At 56.1% G+C, this 14,075-nt stretch overlaps 1 protein-coding gene across 2 annotated transcripts; it reads right to left on the bottom strand.

Annotated features, from left to right (window-relative positions):
• Nucleotides 1–1,839: 1,839 nt before the first annotated feature.
• On the bottom strand, nt 1,840–9,409 carry KRT8 (keratin 8). Of its 2 annotated transcripts, XM_014786500.2 has the most exons (9): nt 9,001–9,408; nt 6,115–6,323; nt 5,400–5,460; nt 4,796–4,891; nt 4,023–4,187; nt 3,584–3,709; nt 2,767–2,987; nt 2,571–2,629; nt 1,840–2,271 (listed from the first exon to the last, which is right to left on the bottom strand). In XM_014786500.2, the coding sequence occupies exons 1-9, from the start codon at nt 9,337–9,339 to the stop codon at nt 2,078–2,080; spliced, it is 1,470 nt and encodes a 489-aa protein (XP_014641986.1). In that variant the 5' UTR covers nt 9,340–9,408; the 3' UTR covers nt 1,840–2,077. The 2 variants fall into 2 exon arrangements, with proteins under 2 accessions (XP_014641986.1, XP_087298478.1); XM_087442352.1 differs by lacking the exon at nt 2,571–2,629 and having other exon boundaries at nt 9,001–9,409.
• Between the last annotated feature and the right edge of the window lie 4,666 nt (nt 9,410–14,075).

Below are 14,075 nucleotides of genomic sequence, written 5' to 3'. Positions count from 1 at the left end.
GTCGCCTGAATGCTGAGTGTCCTGGGTCACACGGTAGAGACACAATAACCTGGAAAGGAAGGGGGTAGGGGGAGGGAATTCTCCCTGGAGCTTGCCTGCCTTTCCCTGAGCAAACGCCAGGGTGTGGAGACTCCAGACCATTGGTGGGGCCCTTGGCCGCCCCCAGCACACCCACCGACTGGGGGCGGGGCCTGATAAGACAGGTGGCTGGCTTCACAGAGGATCGGGTGGGGCACAATGGAAAATATTGACTTGGGGCCTCAGTGGGCAGAGAGTCCCTCTCGCTGGGTGGCACACCTGCTCTGGGCTCTAACACCACCCGCCTGACTCCTGGGACCTGCTGAGAGGGCTAGTCACACGTGGACAGAGGGTGGAAGGCTATATGGCTTTATGAATTTTTTGTTTGTTATATGTATATAATATAAATGTTTGCAGGTCGTGATAAAAGTGAATTTCTTCCTGGGAGCCACTGCCAAATAGTTAGAGAGCCACTTCTCTAGATAATGGTGCTGTTAGTTTTATCATCAAAGAGTGCAGTGCTTTATTGGGACAGAGCCCGGAACCCTGGCCCTGGCCCCGGGACTGGGTGGGACGGGGTGGGAGAGGCAGAACACCTGGGCTCAGTATGGAAGCAGCTCCATTGAGGTGGGTAGCTAGGGAGGTAGCAAGACCGGCCCTTGGGTGGGAGCCCAGGGGCTGGGAAGCCAAGGGCCCAGGGACAGAAGCCCCAGAGACCCCACAGCAAGGCCAGAACCAGAGCATCCTGCACCAGACTGTCCCTACGATTGTCCCCTCTGCATGTGTTTATTCTCTCTTGGTATTTCGGAAAGTCTGAAAATGCCCCATCTCGGCCGTCTAAATAAGGGCTTGTCCAGTTCTGAGGGGGCAGCGTGTCTGCCAGGACCTCACGGTGGTGGCAGCGGGGCCAAGTGTCAGAGACGCACCACTGCACCCAGCTGTGTCTGAAACCTCTGCTCCTGCCCTAACCCCTGCAGACTGTGTTCCAACAAAGATAGGCGAACCCCTTTGCACACTTCACGGAACCTACACACACCCATGTACACACAGCACACCCTCCACAGGCAAACACAGAGTGCCCACGCCCTTCACAGGCTCAGCCGTATATATGGCATAAACTGCATGCAGAAGGGCAGAGAGTGGCTGGCGAGGAGCAATGCAGGGTGGGTGGGACTGTGAGTGAAGCAGGGAAGAGCCCCTCATCGATGCCAAGTCCCACACTATCTTGGCTTCAGAAATTGTGGGTGCGACACGCCCAGTCACTCAGAATGGACTCGGGGCCTCGAAGGGATGAGAAAACCAGGACTCCTTGGTCCCCGGCTGCAAAGGGATGAAGATGGTAAAAAGCCATCTCTGGCCACCGAGGAAGCGCCACGGACCTGGCTGAGGAGGAGCACAGGCAGGAGAACTGGACAGGCCTGGGTTCAAATCCCAGATCTGCCACTTTGTAGTCAGGCCAATTCCTTGGTCTCTCTGAGGCCAGCTTTCCTCATCCACAGGGAGTCCTGATGCTGAACTCCTCCTATTGGAAAGGAAACTAAACTAACTGAACTCTCTCCTGATAATACCACCTACAACCCCTCTGCCCACCTCACGGGGTTTGTTGCACAGATAAAATGACACGGGGTATTTGAGAGCACGTTACTGACCAAGGCATCGACCAGCTTTCACCAAAGAAGCCTCTCGGGGAACAGCCTGGAGCAGGCCGGACTTTCCTCCCCAGTGCCCCCCACTTCCCAGGCCCCCCAGCTTTTGAGGCACAGGAAGAGGCCTCCGGACCACCTCTCTCCCACCCCAGGGACAAGGACGGCACACGGCAAGGAGGGTTGGCAGAGCCAGCTGAGGCTTTATTTTGGAAAAGACACTTGAATTGGCTTTTAGCTGGGGGCATGGGAAGGGGGGTACCCCAGGCAGTAGACTCCCCCCAGGGATGGGCTGAGGACTGGGGCTGAGCCTCGGGTGGGTCTCCTGGTCCCGACGCTCCCCTGCATAGCTCCCTGCCCCAGAGCCTCTGGGGCGGCTACAGGAGGGGGAGGCTGGGCGGGCCCACAGCGGCCGTTCACTTGGGCAGGAAATCAGAGGACTCGGACACCAGCTTCCCATCGCGGGTCTCGATCTTCTTCACAACGACGGCCTTGGAGGAGCTGATGCGGCTCAAGGATCCGGGGCCCCCGCCAAGGCCAATGCTGGACTGGAAGGAGCTCAGGCCATAGTTGAGGCCAGGGCTCGTGAGGCCCCCGAAGGTCGACCCACCTGATCAGGGACAGAGGCAGCCACATGAGCGCAGGAGCCCGTGCCCACATCAGGATCCCTGCCCCCTCTCCCTGCCACTCCCTATTGAGTCCCCAGGTGTGCCAAGTGCCCCAGTTCACTACTCAAGGGTTGTTGGGGAAAACCAGGAGCAGGATGGGACGGCTTTGATATTAGCTATGAGACCTTGGACAAGACATTAACTGGGCCCCAGCTTCCTCAGCTGTACAAGAGGGAAACGTATAGGGGCTGTGTAAAAGGTCCCTGCCCTCCTGCTCTGCACCCAGGGCCAGGACACTCACTTGAGTAGCCGCTGGTGGTCTTGGTATGGATGCTCATGTTCTGCAACCCAGACTCCAGCCTGTACCCAGAGGACACATGGGATGTCAGGACCAATTCCTGGCCCTGTCCCAAGACAACAGGACCCAAGTCCCACCCCTCCGCACCCCAGGTCGCAGGGATGGAGCACCAGGGCCAGTCAGAGACCCCCACACCCACCGGCTCTCCTCGCCCTCCAGCAGCTTGCGGTAGGTGGCGATCTCCACGTCCAGGGCCAGCTTGACGTTCATCAGCTCCTGGTACTCGCGCAGCTGCCGCGCCATGTCCTGCTTGGCCGTTCTCAGAGCGGCCTCTAGCTCGGCCACCTTGGCCTGAGCGTCCTTGACGGCCAGCTCCCCACGCTGCTCAGCATCAGCGATGGCGGCCTCCAGGGAAGCCCTCTGTGGGGGGGAGAGGGGCAGGTAAGCAAGTAAAGCAGAGTCTGGTTGCCTCCTCCCCCTGTGCCCACCCTCCCTTTCTCCTCCTTTAGGGACCCCCTCCCTGACCTAAACTAACCAACTCCATCCAACTCAAAGAAAACGCTACCAGTGAGATTCAGGAAGCAGATGAGGAAATATGAGCAGCTTCCAGGCACTTCCCTGCACAAACTCCTCACCTGGGACACTCTAAGGTATTATCCCACCCCAACTGGACTAGATCTCTGCTTTCTCGACCTCCTTAAAGCAGCAGAGCCCAATCTTACCCAATCTTACCCTGATACATAAGACAGGTAAAATAAAGCAGGCTTGGGGACCTATCCTGGACCCCAATCTACCTACCCAGCCCCCTTTGACCCCTGCCATGGCCCCAGGGACGTCCTCAGCACCCGTCGGCCTTCCAGGAGCAGTCTGAGAAGCTGGACGTAACTGCCCCTCCAACTCCCGAGCTCTGGTATAGGATGCCTTCCCTGACCCCCAGACTGCTCCCTCGTCCTGCATTATCTCCTCTCTCACAGAGGTGTCCGCAGATCCTCTCGCACCCCCAGTCCAGCCCACACCTGGCCTTTGAGGCCGTCGATCTCAGCCTGGAGTCGGCTGATGTTCCGGTTCATCTCGGAAATCTCTGTCTTCGTGCGACGGAGGTCATCCCCATGCTTCCCGGCCAAGGTCTGCAGCTCGTCGTACTGAGGGTGTGAGATGAGGAGTGAGGCTCGAGAGGGAACCCCCTGGAACCCAAGGTGCCCGCCATCCGAGGGAGAGTGCCTCTCAGTGAGTCTCCAGAGCCCAGGTCACCCCATCCCACCCCCCTCCACACACAGCACTGAAGGCCTTCTTCCAGACCTGCGGCCACAGGGACAGCCCCATCTCCCCCGCACCCACTCAGCAGGCCCAGCTCACAGCAGGCAGAGTGCAGTCTGAAATCCTGCTCCCTCCTCACGGACCAGGGCACAGAACTGGCCAGGAGGGCAGGGCCAGCCTAGTGACCCTGCTCCTCACCTTGGTCTGGTACATGAACTCAGCCTCCGCCCGGCTGCGGTTGGCGATCTCCTCGTACTGGGCCTTGACCTCGGCGATGATGCTGTCCAGGTCCAGGTTACGGCTGTTGTCCATGGAGAGGACCACGGACGTATCCGAGATCTGGGACTGCAGCTCACGGATCTCCTACGGTGGGGAGGGGAGCTGGTGAGGCCTTGTCCCTGCACGCAAGGATCCCCCCTTTGCAGAAGGGCCTTCCTTAGGGGATAAGACAAGGGGCAGTCACAGAGGAGAGGAGCAGGGGGCATCAGGCTGGGGAGATGGCAGAGCTCCTGAAGAAGGAAGACAGGTCAGAGACCTGGAGCCTGGAGAGCAGTAAAGATGAAACGAGACAAGGACGAAAGGAAACAGGCTTTCGGTGAGGAGCCAGAGGAGCAGAGCCCTTCCACACTCTCAGCTACCAACACTGAGCCCACAGAGGGCCCCACACAGCCCAAAGATTCAGGACAAAGGCTCTGGGGACAGAGCGGGCCCAAGTTGTGGCTGGGCCACCATTCTGTGTATGACGACCTTAGAAAGGCTTTTTTGGTTCTCTGAGCCGATTTTCTCCTCTGTGCCGTGGGCTAATAAACCTCCCTCATGCAGGGGGACAGAACATACAGAACATCCCTGCTGGGTTAATATTGGTAGCTGTAATTATTCAGTGGTGGGCCCTTGTCTGTTGGTGCACTGGGGGCTGGGAGCAGCCCCTGATGGGACTGGGGGACCTCAGTCTCCAGTCCCCAAGAACATACCTCTTCATACAGCTGCCTGAAGAAGTTGATCTCGTCGGTCAGCCCTTCCAGGCGGGACTCCAGCTCCACCTTGTTCATGTAAGCTTCATCCACATCCTGGGGGGCGGGGGAGGGGGAGTCTGAGCTGAGTGCTCAGGCCCGACCCCAACCCAGGGCACCCGATGGCCTGGACTTAGAACCTTCCAACTAACGGCCTTCCCCACCTCACTTTGTGGCCTGATCCTCCAGCCCAGCCTCTGCCCATCACACCTGCACGCGCAGCCCAAACACCTTTACCTCAGCTTCCTGCAGCCCTCCCTTCCCCCTCCTCCTCCTCCTCCTCTTCCTCCTTCTCCCTCTTCCACCTCCACCAAGAAGCCATCTAAGACCAGACCTCCAATTCCACTGCTCCATTTTCTTAACCTGTCCCAACATCAATGTCCAGAGTTCTGTCCAAATGCACCTAACAACCTCCCTGTCCCTGTCTACCTTTCTATGCTGTATACCTAGAGGCATCCCAATGTTGTCCCATTACTTCAAAACATTTAGGGACAGAACCCAGAAAGCCTCTGAGTCCGAGTCTCTAGGCCCAGCCTCCAGGGTCTGATGGGGCAGGGACCCTCACCTTCTTGATGAGGACAAACTCGTTCTCCATCTCCGTGCGCTTGTTGATCTCATCCTCGTACCTGGTGAGGAAAGACTTCCAATCAGAGGATGAAGGCAAAGGTGAGGTTGCCTGGGTCTTTGGAGGGGGCAAGAATATCTAGAAAAGTCAGCTCATGGAGATGCAGAATATGAGAGGGCTGGGCTGGCCCTGCTGCCCCAGCCAGCTACTCTCCCCACCGCCCCTACCCCATGCTATTATCAGCCAGTGGGGAGTCCTGGAGCAGGAAATCTCTCTCCAAATCCAGGAATACACATTGGATCAGGCATATTAGGAGGCTTAGCAACAGGGACTGACATGAGACCTCAGACAGAACTTTCTGGGGTGTGCTGGAAATCAGAGATAAGGAATAAATAGGGGCTGTATGTATACCACAGAGGCCTGCTGGCTACCTATCTCTCTCACCGTAGGTTTACTGCATAAACACTAACACATAGTTTGTTGTCCAAATCTAGACAGTTCTGGAATTGAAAGGGGGTGAGTGTTAATAGCAATTGGGCTGGGACAATGGGCATAAACCTAGACTGTCCTGAGAAAACCTGGTCATATGGTCACCCTAACGATATAGGACTGCATTGCCCACCAAGCATGGGATCCTAGGCCTCTGGTCCCAGGGGTGGGGCAGGGCAGGATGACTTCAGCCGGGTAGGTGGTGGTGGGGAGGAGGATGGCTCACTTATTCTTGAAGTCCTCCACCATCCCCTGCATGTTGCCGAGCTCCACCTCCAGCTTCAGCTTCTCCTGGCCCAGCGTGTCCAGCTGCCGCCGAAGGTTGTTGATGTAGCTCTCGAACATGTTGTCCATGTTGCTCCGAGCCGTCTTCTGCTGCTGCAGGAGGCTCCATTTGGTCTCCAGAATCTTGTTCTGCTGCTCCAGGTGCCGCACCTACATGAGGGAGGAGGGAGCAAAAAGGTCCACATTAGGCCGGGGCTCAGACTCGGGGGAGAAGCCGGCACTGTCTTTTCCCCTAACCCACTCCCCAAGCAGTGGGGTCTCCAGAACCCAGGGACCTGGTCGGCTGTTCTGGGAGCATCAGTTATGACCTGAGAGAGACAGCATGGTGTATAGGGGAGGGAGTCCTGTCCCTCTAGTGTGGGGTGCAGGGGGACCGGGGGAGGGGTTGGACGGGGAAAGCCAGGGGAGAGTTATATAGAAGCTGTGTTTGCAGAACAAATAGGTCTTATTTACTTAGATTGTATATTACAGGTCAATAAACATAGCCAAGTTGTGATTAAGACTGAAAAAGAAAAGATTGAAAAAGAAAATGTCGATTGTTCATATCAAATAATATTATCATCATCGTTATTCTTTGGAGTGGCTTTGGGGGACTCATACAGACGATAGGGAAACTTCAGCCCTACGGCCTGGAGAGCACTGGCCAGAAGACCTAGGTTTTGGTGAACACGGCTACTAACCTGTGCTGCATAACCTGAGTTGCTTCCCCTCTCTGAGCCTGGGTGTCCGCAACCCTGCAGTGGCTTAGAGGAACTCAGGCAGGCCCTTTCAGGAGCCTCATCGCTGTGCAGAAGTTACTCTTTGCAGAGGAAGAGGCAAGAGACTAGGTAGACCTCTCTGCAAACTGAAGACCCCCTCCTCCCCACAGGGTTCCCTTTGAGATTCTCCAGCATCACAGAACCCACCCCACCCCACCTCTGAATCCACAACCCTCTCCTCCTGCCCCAAATGCAGAGCTCCTGGGTTCCTCAGGCTGAAGGAATCCAAATGCTAGGATGAAATTAAGGCAGGTTAGAGGGGAAATTTTTAAAAAGAATAACAGACTGGTTGCAAGAAGAGGAACGCATTTTTCTTAATCAACCCAAATTGGTAACATTTTTTAAATTGCGGGGACTTAGAAGAGAAATCTAATGGTCCAGCCCAGATCCAACAAATCCTTCCCTATAAATCTCTTTCTTCCCCAGGTCATTCTGCCCCCAAATTTTTTTTTTTTTTTTTAAAGATTTTATTTATTTATTTATTTTTCCCCCCCAAAGCCCTAGAAGATTGTTGTATGTCATAGCTGCATATCCTTCTAGTTGCTGTATGTGGCACGCGGCCTCAGCATGGCCCGAGAGACGGTGCGTTGGTGCGCGCCCGGGATCCGAACCCGGGGCCGCCAGCAGCGGAGCGCACGCACTTAACCGCTAAGCCACCGGGCGGGCCCCCAAAATTATTTTTTTTAAAAATCAGTGATTATAACATTTAGCCTTAATGGACTGCTTACTATGGGCCAAGCACTGCTAAGCTCTTTATATACATTATATGCTTGAATCGGCAAACCTCTGTGATTTAGGGATTATCATGCCCATTTTATAGATAAGGAAATCGAACTCAGAAACGTAACCATCAAAGGAAAGGGCACAGCGCTGGGAACCAGGAATTCAGACTCAGAGCCTGTGCTTAACCACTCGCTGCGAGGACCCCAGAGCTAGCAAAACGCAGTCAAGAAGTCCAGCCACGAGCGCTTAGAGCCCAGGAACTAGCAAGCCCTCCCCAAAGAACAGGAGAGGGCCGGCTCCCTGAGGGACTCCGATTCCTAAGGGCGCCGATCTGCCCCAGGATTTCCCTCCTTCCGTTCCCACAATGCCGCCCAGGAGCCAGTCAGCGGGGAGGGGCCCAATCCTCGGCCGCGCTGAGCTCCCGGGGCCCCCCAAATGCTGCAAAACCCGGCTGGCGCCTGCTCTGGGGAAATGGAGCCAGGCCATTGGGGCGGAGCCGGGTAGGGAAGGGTGAAAGGGACAAGGGCCGAGGGGGTAGAGGGGCGTTGGCGCACAGAGGCGTTATCTGAAGCCATAAACTCTGCGGTTTAACCGGACGTGAAACCCAGGTGGGGTGTCCAACGCCCGCAGACTTTGAATCCTGCATGGGCTTTCCTGAGGCCAGCCCTTGGCGTCCCCCCACTCCACCCCACCTCACCCCACCCCGACACGCCCCACCAACGCCAGCCGCTCTGTGCTCCCGGGTAGAGGAGCGCGTCCCCAAGGCAGCGGGCTCGGCCCTCACCCTCGTCCGGCCCGCCCACACTGCAGGGTCTGGGGCAGGGGCCAAGTTCTGACTCATCGTGGTGCCCCCACACTCGGGCCCTGGGGCGCCACAGGCCTCAGTCAATATTTGCCCGTCTGAATCAAGACACCCGCTTCCTTCTCCCAGAATCCTATCAAACCCCCATTAAAAATTTTTTAAAAGCACAGGGGCAACTTTGAGAAGCCCTCGGGGCGGTGCTAGAGGGGAAGAGTGAAGCTGCAGGATGGGCGTCCCCTCCCACCCGACAGCTGGACACTGGGACTCTTCCAGGCTGAAAGCTTCACAGACGTCAGAACTTGGGTTGGGGCGAGATGGGGGAGGGAGGGAGTCAAAGCCGTCCAGACCCTCTCCCCATCCTCTCGCCGGCCCAAACCACAGAGCATGGAAGATTGAGTCACAGGTTGAAAGGGAGAGTCCTGCCTGGGTGGTGGGGCCCAAGAGGACACCAGTGGGATGTGCCCACCGAAGGCACGACCAAGAGAAAGGGCGCGGACCCTTGTCCGCCCCCAGGCACAGCCAGCCACGCCGGGGGAGCCCTCACCTTGTCGATGAAGTTGGCAAACTTGTTGTTGAGGGTCTTGATCTGCTCCTTCTCCTGGGTGCGCACAGCCTGGATGTTGGGGTCCACCTCCAGCTTAATGGGGTTCAGCAGGCTCTGGTTCACTGTGACAGTGGTGATGCCCCCTGCACCTCCGACCCCGCCGTAACCCCCGATCAGACTCATGCCGCTGCCCAGGCCACCCCGGAAGCTGCTGCCCACTCGGGAGAAGGTCGAGGAGCTGATGCGGGCGCCAGGTGCACTCGAGTACGAGCGGCTGCTGAAGGCCCGGGGACCGGAGGTGGACATCTTGTAGGACTTCTGGGTCATCCTGATGGACATGGTGGAGGTTGGAGTGGAGGCGAGTAGGCTGAACTAGACGGAGATTCGAGAAGGAGCAGAGAAGCTGCTTCTAGGTGGGGGACAGCGTCCCAGGATGGCCCTTTATAAAAGAGAGCCCAGCCCGAGGGGAGGGGATTGGCCTCGTACCTTAGTGGCTAGGCCCTGAGGGGGCCGGGCCTAACCCGACACCTGCCACCTACAGGGCGGACTCAGGTGGGGGCAGCAGAGAGCTGCTCCCACCCAAGAGCCAACTCCGGCACCACCCCAGAAGCCCAGGAAAGAGCAATTCAGTGAATGTGAAACTGGCAAGAACCCGCAAGCCTTGCACAAACTCCCTGTAACAGCCAGGCCCAGGGTCACCCAGCCATTGCAACCCCGACTCCTGGGTCTTGTCTCCTTTCCTCCTGTGGGAAATACATGCAAGGACTGGGAAGCCTAGCAGGAAAGGGATCCCCGGCATTTGGGTCTCCTCTGAGCAGCTGACACCCCAAAGACACCACCCCATATTCTTCTCTCCCCTGAGGGATTATGAAGTTCTGCCCAGGCTGGAGGACAGGGCACCTGGGTTCCCAGTCCTTGACCCTGAGGTCAACCATTTGCCCGGGCTCTCCCCAGTTACTGCTGAACCATCAGCACCTCGTGTAATGCCAAGAGGGGCTGGGTAAATATTTGTGGAATGAATGAATGAACACACACGCGCGCACGCACACACACACACTGGCTATCTTCCCTCTGGGTCTGTAGGTGCACCATAAAGTGAGATCCAACACAGCACTTTTCCCGGACACAACCCAGTGCCCATCTCTCCTCTCAAGATCACAGGATTCCTGGGGCCAGACTGAACTTGGTGGGCCTTGCTGAAGGGCACAGAGAGTGAAGAACAGGGCCAAAGAGGTAGAGGGCAGGGGCAGCTCAGGAGGGAGGGGAGCTGTGTCCTCGGGGGTCTTCATTGTTCTCCCTGCTCCTTGGGGGAGCCGTTCCCATAGCTCCCAGGGGGTGAATCACAGAAAGGGTGGCAGGACCGTGTGGGGTGGGGGGGGGGCACTGATGGTGAGTCACTCTGCAGCCACAGGCCCTCCTTCTCTTCCCAGGTCCCCAAATGGCCAGAGGAAAAGAAGAACGTCCCTACACCTGCCTCCCTGAACCCATCATCAGAATGAGTCAGGAGAGCAGGTTGGGGCACAGCACACACCTGCAGAAGGTTGGAGAATGGGGAGCCGAGCAAGTCACCCCAGGCGTAGGCAGGGCCAGGTGGGGCAGGCTGCGGGTGGAAGGCAGGAGGTTTGGGTCCCCGAGGCAGAGATTCTGGCTGCAATTACCAGATGACTGAGGCTGGATTCTCTGAAAGATCCTCCAGGGCATGAAGTGGGGGAATGGATGACTCTTAACTAGAGAGACCAACAGGTGCCACATACCCAGATGCCCCGGGGGAGAGGGGCAGGCAGCCCACAGGCCCCACCCCAGGGAAGGGGGGTGCTAGCACTGCCCACCTACCAGGAGGGCACATGTACAGATTCCTCCCTCTCCTTCTCCAGAGGAGACCCCCAGCTCCCAGGACGGGCATGTGGACCCCTACCCAGAAGGACAGAGAGACCCAGGAGCCCTCTCTTGGAGGGACAGACATAAATCCAACAAGACAAGCACACAGACAAGCTCCCCTCGCACCACACACACACACAAGGACACACTTTGAAGTCCCTCCCAGAGAGACAAATCCAGAGGCTCCCAGAGGAGACACAATGACCATATCCCTTTCTCCCCTCCCTCCCCAGGCTCTGGTGTCCTGATGTGCTAAACCAGGCAGAGGGAAATCCAGTTAGTACCTGTTTGCACCAGGCCTTCTCCCAGCCCTTTTAAACAATGCTTAATTTTCCAAAGAGTGATTTGAATGCATGCCACCCCCTCCCCAGCAAACACCCACCTCTAGACTTCTCCTTCCAGAGAACAAAGGGAGGGGGTATGGCCCGATGCCAAACCCGGGACAGAGAAGGCGGAAGGAGAGAGGGAGGGGCTGGTCAAACAGGTATGGCAGCTCTGGGGAGGGAGCACAACCAGCTCCCCACTTCTTCCCTCCCCCACACTGTGTGGGGTGGACCTGGGCAGAGGAGGGGAGGGACCTGAAGTCCTGAGCCCAAAACAGCAACCCAGAGCCCTCTCTGAAATCTCAGCACCTCCGCCCCCACCAACCTAGTTCCCTGGTTCCAGGAGGGCTGCAAGGGATCTGTGGTTGTCAGGCTGTAGGGCAGCCCAGCACAATCCAGGGCCAGAAGTGTTGGCATCTCATCTGTCAGCTCCCTGTTGCCCAGATACCCCAGCCAACCCCTCCCCCAAGGCCCCAAGCTCAGCCTCAGTGCAAGAGAAGCCAGACCAACGGCCCCTGCCTGGGATTCCAGGGTGGAGGCAGGAGGGGAAGGCCTCAGGACTGAGGCCAAGTGGTGAGGGAAGAGAAAAATGGCCTGGGGTGGCCTGCAGGTACAGCTCCTTGTAAGGCTGTCTCTGGCCACTGCAGTCTGCACTGCTGCCTGCCCAACAGAAGGGAAGGTGTTTGCGGAGTCTGTGCCGGACCCAGATGACTCTGCCCCAACTGCCTTTCCTGGAGAACAGAAGAGAGGAGGAGACACTGGTCGTCATCACTGTCATCGTCCCAGTCCCCGTCCCCTGTCCCATCAGTTGTCGTGTCCCGTGACCCATCCATCCTCCCCTCCTCCCTTCTACCCTCCTCCCTTCCCCTGCCCATGGCGATGGCGCAGAATGACCCCGAGGAAGCCCTCAAGCCCTGGCCAGCTGCGTCAAGGCTGAGAGCAGAGGTGGGCGGGCAGGGTAACTTTTATCATTATATCACTCGCAACCATCAGAAAAGATGGTCCGAACAAGTTCTTCTCAGTGATCGGGACTGATAAAACAGACACCACATTCACAACAGCACTATTCATAAGAGCCAAAATGGAAACAACCAAATGTCCACCAGTTGATGAACGGATAAACAAAATGTGGCACAGCCATATGATGGTATATTAGTCTCAATAAGAAGGAATGAAGTTCTGCTACATGCTACAACGTGGATGAACTTTGAAAACATTAGCAAAGGAAGCCAGTCACAGAAGGCCACATATTGCATGATTCTATTTATATGAAATGTCCAGAACAGGCAAATCCATAGAGACAGAAAGTAGATTTGTGGTTTCCAAACCGGGGGAATGGAGGTGATTGCTAAAAAGTCTGGGGTTTCTTTTTGGGGTGATGTAAATGTTCTAAGTTCGATGGTGATGGGTGACTCAAGCTTGTGAAAATACTAAAAATCACTGAATTGTACACTTCAATGGTTGAATTGTGTGTGGTATGTGAATTATAGCTCAAAAAAGCTGTTACAAAAAAAAACACCCAGAAGCATAAATCAGCCCCATATATAAAGCGGGGAATTTGTGGGCCAGCCTAGGGGTCAGGGGACAGGAAGGAAGCATTTGTTTAGATGCAGAAGGTAAAGAAGTCGCCTGCCTCTAAGTAGTAACCAGAGCAGTGCCCCCAAAGTACTGAAATCACTTTAAAAATCTTGTTGTCATAGAAATAGCTGAGTTTAGCACCAAGGCAGCAAGAACAATTAGTTTAAGTAGAAAGCCCCAGATGGTGGGAACACTCACAGTAAGCCACATCATGAATAATAAAGATGATTTGATTGCTGATTTTTGTGCTGTGTGCCTCAATTGTTCCTGGTCAGTGCTCAGTAAGTGGTGACTATTTTTCTTCATGATAAATGGTGGCTCTGATGATCAAAGCCAGCAGGAATGGGAATGGACTGCCCAGAGAGGCAGCAAGCTCTTGCCCCTAGAAGTCTTGGGACCAAGGCTTGCTTACCAGCTGTCTGCTGGGCTCACCGTAGGAAGATTCCTACGTCAGGTAGGAGTTTGGACTAGAAATTCCAAATCCTCCCCAGTCCGAGAGCCTTTGATCCACATCCCACCATCATGGAGCTTTACACATAGGAGATTAGACATCCAAGAATGTTCTCCAAGTTGACATTTTGATTTTGATAGGAGATGTGGGAGAGAGCAAGTATGGGGAGAAGGGTGGCAAGGTGAGCCCCATTGCAGAGGAAAGGAGACATAAGCCCAAGAGCCTGGAGATGATGAGGTCTCCTGTGCACCTTCACATCCTCACACCTTCATCTCAAACCAGATGGGGCCATCCATTAATAGGTAGGCAAGCCTAGGGGGGAGGGATCCAGTTGTGGTTCAGTTGTTGGAGTTCTTCCCCCTAACGCAGGTTCTCCGTCTGCAGCACGCACACCAAAATCGCCCAGGCTGTACTCCATCGGCATTTTTTGAAAACTTCCTCTGTGCAGCCAGGGTGGAGCACAAGACTTTAGCTGTGGTCCCACCGCCAAGACCTCCAGGAACACACTGTTCTCTCCACAGAGGAAAGAGGCCCGGGCCCACGCCCAGAGCACTGCAGGGTCCCCACCCAGAAAGGACGATATGTCTGCTCCTCAGGGAGGAAATCAGAGAGTGGCCAGTCTCCAGCGCCTGACACTCCACCATGCTGGCCAGGGACCAAGACAGCGACTGAGAGATGCCCCAAACGGGCCCCACTGCTGGCGGTGAGGACAGCAGTGTGGGCAACCTGAGTGATGGAAAGTGGAAGGCAGGCAGTCCTTGGGAAATGCTTCCCAGGGGGATGAGTCCCTGGCAGAGCCTAAGGAAGGAGCCACACAGGCCCCCACAGCTCCACTTCAGGAAAAA

Source organism: Ceratotherium simum, chromosome 17 (genome assembly GCF_057802395.1).
Source record: "Ceratotherium simum simum isolate JZ-2026a chromosome 17, ASM5780239v1, whole genome shotgun sequence".
NCBI classification, from domain to species: domain Eukaryota; kingdom Metazoa; phylum Chordata; class Mammalia; order Perissodactyla; family Rhinocerotidae; genus Ceratotherium; species Ceratotherium simum.
This window is presented reverse-complemented; position numbering and strand designations above follow the sequence as displayed.